Genomic DNA, 7,655 nt, shown 5'->3' on the forward strand with positions numbered 1-7,655 from the left:
TAATTATTATAACCCATACTCAAGGACATCGTACGTACATTTGTTCTTCAACTTTATTTTAAGGTCATCCTTTCAAGCTACATCCATCGATCGTATGCATTATTCAATGTCAGATGTTTGTTGTGATCAAAAGAAAATTATGACTTAACCCTTTGAAGCTATAGCACATTGGTAATTGAATTAGCTTGGATCACTGCACTGCAAACTAATAACTAAAGTGACCGTGATTTTTTGTGCTGCATAAATTAAATTAAATTAAATGATGTAATTCATATATATGCATAGAAGAAAAAAAGAGAACTCCTTCATTTAGTTCGGTACTTATTCTAACGTGTACCCAGAATGGTTTCTCAACAAGGTACCTATAACTGAAATAAGAAAGATTCAAATACAAAATATTCATCCCATATGTATAGCTAGCATTGCCATACCTACAAACGTGCATGTACTCACCTTGGTTCAAGTGTATAAAATATAACGTGAGTTAGATTCTTGAGTGATTTCTATGAAGGATCTGCTCACATCCGTTGCTGCCTGCTTATTAGAGGCAACAATCTGACACCTGGGAAAGAACAATGGTGAGGAGACTCAAGAAGAGCTATCCTTATCATGTTGGCTGCGGATGCTATCTGACTCCAAAAGCTTTGAACTAAAGGGTGTTGCTGGGAAGGGTCTGACATGTGGATTCAAGGAGTGAAGAGATGGAATGAGAGGATGAGGCAAGATTTGAGAAGCTGAGTTCAAGAACTGAATGTGGTTGAACTGTCTAGGATCATTGTCAAGTGAGGGTGTAAGAAATGGAGCATAGGTAGTGAACATTGGTGGTGTAGCAGAAGATGAACCAAGGAAAAATTGAGAAGCAGATGAAGGTAATGCCAAAGAAGATGGGAATTGAACACCATTTGCACTGCTTGGACCGGGATCTACCTGCTGGGAAGGAAACAAGCCATGGCCTCCAAATTGGGATAACGACAAACCAGAAGGCTCAGCGTTGTAGGGGTTATATGGCATGGTATTGTTTAACAAACCAGGTAAAAGTGAGTGAGTAGTGGTGGTACCACTACCCATAGGGAAAAGCCTCTGAGTAGATGCATGCAAGTTGCTGTAGCTTCCAACAACATCATCTTCTTGATTTTCATCCTCGTTTGTTTTGACCCACTTGCCCTTTTCACCTTCCTTGCCTTTCAATCTTGATATTGAATCTATGCTGTCCCAATACCTTGACTTTGCCATGGAGTTTTGAACCCCACCATCCCTTACAAATGAGGAGCTAGATTCACCGAAGGGTCCGAGAGAAAGCTGAGAGGAACTTGAATCATGAAAGGGGAGTAGGGTTTGTGGATGATGAAATTGACCAAAACCCTGAGGGAATTGAAGTGGAGGAAGCTTGTCAATGTCAAGTTTAGTTGCTTCAAGCAACCAATCTATCACTTTGCTTGGTTGGTTCAGCCCAAGCTTGTCCTGAAGATCATATAGCTGAATTGCTGTGGGCACTGAGAGCCTAATCCTTCTGTCCCTCAACCCTCTTATGGTGCAAACCTTGCTGTGCCTATCTTTTCCTCCGAAAGAACGTGACACTCTCACAATTCTTGGATTTCTAAACGCTGACCATTGTCTTGTACTGGAGGATGCCTTGGAAAACTTGTCAATATTAATGGCGCCACCTTCTTGCTTCGCTTGTTGACCTTCTCTTGAACTCCCCATCATCATCATCTACTCAGTTCATCTTTCTCTTCAGTATATATATGGCGCGCTGCAACTCCCACCTGACACAAAAAATAAAAAGAAAAAATTTATGCATTGGTATTGGAAAGAGAAACCCTTTTGTGATATTATTACACAGTTTCGGTGGTAAAACTGACAACAAGATTATTCAAAAGTTGTTGCATTCTTGACTAAGAAAATATTCTCATTTTCGGTAGTTAGTAAGAGAAAGAAACAGAAGATCATAATTAGAGAGCAAAAAGAGGTTCTGGAAGCTGTGATCTCCAAAAAAAAATTAAAGTTCTGCAAACTGGAGTCAGTTTTTCCATTTGACTCCACTGCTGTTGAAAATTGAAGCGAGGACGACTCTATTTACTCAATTGGTAGCTTGGAGCAAAAATAATAGCCGTGGAAGTTGAATATGTAAAATAGGATTTGAGTGAAAATAGAAGAATGAGAAGCACAAGGCTTAAGTTAGAAATAAAATGGCAAGAACCAACTTACACGAGAGAAAAAGTGTGGATGCTATGTGGTTATTCTGTTCTATGCCTTCCACCATAACCTAGAAAGAGAAGAAATGAAAGGGAAAGGATATAGAAATACCCTAAAATTGAAGTCTTTCCGAAACGAGCACCTAAACGTTAATTATTTGAGCAGATGACCCCAACCTTGGATTTCAACCTATTATCTCAAAGGCCAAAATTCACTCTACGATTAAGAATTTTATGAACTGAGTAGTGAAGTTGTGAGTCTTATAGCATTCAACTTTTAGCATTTAAATGTAAAGAGTAAATGATCATTGATCACGTGGCATCCTTTGGAAATGACGCGTAAGCAAACTGGCAGTGTTAATTTCCTCGATCTGCTCATACCTCATACTGAACAATCACTTGCTTAATCATTAACTGTTATCATTATAATTATTCAATTGAGTGTTGGAAAACACACTAATGCAAGCTTCAATATCGGACTAAACACTGCCGGCAAAAAGGGAGAACGATAGGATGAAAATACAGAGAAAAAAGATTACCTTCAAATCCATTTATAAAGATATTTTATTCACAAGATAAAACTAAAAGAAGAACAAGAAGAAGAAGAAGAAGAAGAAAGCAGGTTTTACACTTTTATGTTCAACCACATGTATCTTTATCAACAAATTCGCACTGTTGTAAAGGAAACAAAGAGAATTCCACATAGCATTATCTAAAGAAATAATGTATTAAAAGCAAGAACATCCAAGAGTGAAACTAAGAATATTTATAAGAATGAAATCCCTATTTATCTTAGAATTATTCGTATAGGAAAATATTCTTAATTAAGATGATAAACTATAAGATTATAGCAGAAACAAGAGTGGAAGAAATTCAACTAGAGTCATAATCAGTTTCAAAAGATGTGGTGTATAGTATTTGAGTGTGATCAGTTGGATTAGATTATAGATCATAGGTAGCTGCGCTGTAGATGAGGGACCAACTTAGGTCTTAAAAAGCATCCACTCAACTCATAGAAAGAGGGACCACAGGCAGATGGCAGTGAGATTTGCACGGCACAAGTTGAAAGATCTGACTTTCATTATTCTGTAACATAAATATCTAAATTTGGTTTAGCAACCTAATTGCATGAGTTTATCACTTCATTAAGAGACATGTGCTTCCCCAATAAGATGTGGATACATATATGCTATAGTTGAGCAAAAGTGTGCTATAAAGCATCAAGAATTTGACTTGCTAACTTGAATAATTTGGCACACCATATAGGCTTCATCGTTTCCTAATTGTGCTGTTGTCTTGAGTAGGTCTTTAAATATTGAGAGTACTTTGTAGCCTGCCAAACAAGAAAAAACCCTAACGGACAATTATTGCAGCCTCTGAACGAGTGAACTTAACATTTAACACTTCAAATGTGGTCTGGATCAACAGTAAACGAGTAAAAATAGGCTTGTACCATATTAGTTTCTCAATACTTGAGGGAACCCTAGCCAAGTCTTTACGCAAAAGAAGTAAAAGAAATAACCAATTCATTTTCTTACACATTTCCTAATAACTCAACTGAATTTCTAACAGTGTTAGTTGGTAATTATAAACAGTGTGCTTTTAATAACAAGAGACCTTGAAAAAGCTGTGCTGTGTCCAGCAGTGTGTGTGTGTGTGTGAAAGCCTGCAGATTTTCCTTCAAAACCAAGCAATATCTAGAATAAATTGGGATTTCCCCCAAAAATAATTGAGAGGTTCATCTCAGGACACTGCAACTGCAGTTTTATTTGGTAAAAGCTGAACCTACTTTATATAGTTTTTAAGCTTCATATATAACCCAAATGAATTCAAACCATAAACCTACCCACAATATGCATTCAATGTCAAATTTCATTTCTTCATCGGAGCCGTACCTAGCTATTTATTTGTATAAAAAATTATAAGACATATAATTACAAAACCCTAATTTCAATTATAAAATTCAAAACACAGTATAACTAATTAAGTTTTGTCCTTCTAAAAAGATGGATAATTTGAAATTCTTCTTTTTCTTTTACGGAAACAAAATGATTATTGACTTTGACATATTGTCAAGACATATGTTTGGATAAATAATTTGTTTTAAAATCTTCTTTGCGTTTATTTATTTATTAATTTTCTATTTTGTAGTTATTTTATACACTATTTTTTTAGTTTTGATGAGGACTTAAATATAAGTTGTCATGACTAAGTTGGAGCTCCTCTGCCATAAAGGCCGGATCGGGAGGCTCTTGGTACGGTGGCAGCCGGTCAAGGATGGGTGACAAGTCGGCGTCGTGCTGTGTGAGGACACAGAGAAACAGAGAAGGAAGGAGAGCTTAAGATGTCTGAAGAAAAACAAGCCAAAAATAAGAGCTTGCAGAGAAAACATTTTATGAGGAGATACTCACCGTTTTAGTACATCTGAACAACAAAAAAGCTTCAATTTAAAGGGTAAAAGAAACCAGCTAAGAAACTAACTTAAGAAAAACAGATCTAAGAGAATATAAACCGAAAGAAGCTATCTTATGATATCTCTATCACCCCTCTCAAGGGAGGCACTTGAGATTGAAAAGGCCTAACTTGGAAGTAGCAGAATGGAAGGTTGTGGGATTGAAGATACTTTGTAAGAACATAACCAAGTTGGCTGACGGAAGGAACATGAAGCAGATGGATTAGGCCAATCGTAATATTTTATCTAATAAGGTAATAATCAAAGCTTGATATGTTTGGTACTCTTATGAAAGAGGTCGAAACACGGATAAACTTTAGAAAGAGAAGTAATTGAATAGAGTTTAAAACTTTTTTGTAATAGAGTATTAGATGTTATTTATAGGAGTTAGACGATCTTTATATAGTGTTGAACACTTAAGGATTTTAAAAAGTACTTAGAAAACTTTAAAAAAAAAAACGATAACAAGAAAGAAAAATTATTTTTATACTGGTTCACTTCACACCAAACAATGTTATTCCTTACTTGCAGAGGAATTTCAACAAACAACATGTGCTCGATGATCCCTTGATGTGAAATCAACCCCTGGATGAAGGATGCATAATAACATTAGGGAGGTTGAAGGGCATTCCAGTCATCAAGTGGTAGATGACATATCTACCAAGCTCAATAACATGATCCCTTAAGTTTTTCTTGTGCAGAAACATCTTTGAGCAGAAGAGTTGAAACACCTTGTCGTAGGATGTCATCTGGCGATAGACAACCTCATTCCCTAGAAGATGTCTAGAGAAGTTGGTGTCGTACAACACTCGTTCCACAATTCCTTTGTGGACATATAGATCGTCCTATCTGTCGTAGAATGAGTTGTTGTATATTTCACAACCAATGGCAGTAGCAATGGTTGTTATATTCACCTTCACCTCTTTGCTTATCACCTTGGAGGTGAGTCCTTCACTGTGTAGTTCTACTTTAAACCAAAACTGCATGACAAACTTTGGAAGAATGGGTGTGTCCCAATCAAAGTACTTCAACAAGTCACAATGCATGCATAATGATGTGTCCATTAGACGATACAATTGATCACGATGTCTCTTAGATGATATGTCTTAGACAATACGTTCCTAGACGTTATATGACAATTGTGATAGATACATTGACTGAAACCACTCACTCAACAAGTTCATACCCAAAAGAGTCCTTAGAAAGATCAATCTATCTTCCACTAAGGGTTTTGTAAAAAGTTCAACAAGCTAATATTTTGTGTTTATATATTGTAAATCCGTCATATACCCTTTTGGACATGATTTTGAATAAAATGGTGTTTGATCTCAATATGCTTAGCATGAGAATGCAATATTGAATTCTTTGATAAACTTATTGCATCATTCTTGTCATAGAAAATAGGGATCATACTCTCGTAGACGTCGTAGTTATTAAGTTAATTCTTGATCCATTCAAGATGAGAGTAATAGCTTGAAGCTGATATGTACTTTGCTTTAGTTGTTGAAAGGGCTATTGTCCCTTGTTTCTTGCTCATTCAGGATACAAAGTTGCCTCCAATGAAGTGGCATCCTCCATTAGTACTTTTCCTTTCAATCCTATCTCTTGCGTAGTTAGTATCACAATGAAACATAAACCTTTGGAACATAGACCAAGATTAGAGATTCAAATAAGATAACGAGAAATGCATTTGACTATAGTTAGATGAGTTTCCCAAGGGTCTGGTCGAAATCATAAATACTAAACATAATATCTAACCTAGACATTGTAAGGTACAAAAGTGAACCTATCATTTGACGATAGACAGTGTTGTCCACTTTTGTAGAGCTCTCGTCTAGCCTTAAGCTTGTATTTGGATGCATTGGAGTTTTCATCTCCTTTGCTTCGTCTAATTTGAACTTCTTCAGTGGCTCTTTAAGGTACTTTGTTTGATGGATAAAGTCTGGTTCTTGCTTTATTTGTAGCCCTAAGAAGAACTTCAGTTCTCTCATTATGCTCATCTCAAACTCATTCTACATATTAGCTTAGAAAACTATTGATATAGAGAGTTGTTACTAGCACAAAAAATTATGTCATCTGTATAAATTTGAACAATAACAAGAAAGAAAACTTGTTTTTATACTGGCTCGTTCCAAACTCAACTATGTTTAGTTCTCCCTTAAACGTTCTTAAGGGATCCACTAATCTTTAAAAAACTACAATGTGTTTAACCACTTCTGACTTTACACTATTTCTATTGACTAGACGAGTTTCACCATTCCTGGTATGCAAATAGTCCTACTAACCATATCGTTTAACTTTACTGAGTTTAACAAACAATTATTTTAAATCACTTCTGATTTTACAAAAACAACAAAGTGTTTTTGTGAAAACAAGTACAAATGATAACTCTCAGAAAGGATATATTTTCGTTACAAAGAATATCTAAAAACCTGTAACAAAGACTTTTTTTTTTTTCAAAGAAAGCATTAGACAATGTAAGTGAAATATAGTTTTTACAGTGTAAGAGCAATAATAGTTATTGATTCTTGTGTTTTTTCTTTCATGCAATTCTCTTTATACAGTCTACTTCGAAAAAGATCCATTACTCAAAGTATTGACTTTCATGTAGGTGTATAACCTTTGTGTATAAGGTCAAATGTTATTTGCTTTTCCAGACAATTGTGCTGCTTGTATGAATGCATTAGATAGAAGGCATTGAGGAAACATTATCAGAATGACTTTCTTTCTCTCAATGTTCTTCTAAATCGGTGTAGAACTTTTTAATAAAGCTATGTCCTTTATGATATACATAAATAAAGAGAAAACAACACAACAGATAAGAAAGTATTATTTGTACATGTATTTAAACGTTAGACATTCATTAGCGTTTAGCTTGATGTGTGTATTGTAGCGTTTAGTAAAGTCTGCTTTAAAGTAACGCTATGCTTTTTGGATGTAACACATGTTTACTGTTTAGTGTGTTATCGTTGACAATTCCTTTTTATTAAACATGATTTCATGAGACA

At 35.3% G+C, this 7,655-nt stretch overlaps 1 protein-coding gene across 2 annotated transcripts; it reads right to left on the minus strand.

The window, feature by feature from the left end:
• Positions 1-270: 270 nt before the first annotated feature.
• LOC106755763 (transcription factor TCP5) lies at positions 271-2,891 on the minus strand. Of its 2 annotated transcripts, none has more exons than XM_014637976.2 (2): positions 2,308-2,891; positions 271-1,766 (listed from the first exon to the last, which is right to left on the minus strand). In XM_014637976.2, exon 2 carries the CDS (start codon positions 1,711-1,713, stop codon positions 589-591), a length of 1,125 nt encoding a protein of 374 aa, XP_014493462.1. In that variant the 5' UTR covers positions 1,714-1,766; positions 2,308-2,891; the 3' UTR covers positions 271-588. The 2 variants fall into 2 exon arrangements, with proteins under 2 accessions (XP_014493462.1, XP_014493461.1); XM_014637975.2 differs by having other exon boundaries at positions 2,209-2,891.
• Between the last annotated feature and the right edge of the window lie 4,764 nt (positions 2,892-7,655).

This window comes from Vigna radiata, chromosome 2 (assembly GCF_000741045.1).
Source record: "Vigna radiata var. radiata cultivar VC1973A chromosome 2, Vradiata_ver6, whole genome shotgun sequence".
NCBI classification, from domain to species: Eukaryota; Viridiplantae; Streptophyta; class Magnoliopsida; order Fabales; family Fabaceae; genus Vigna; species Vigna radiata.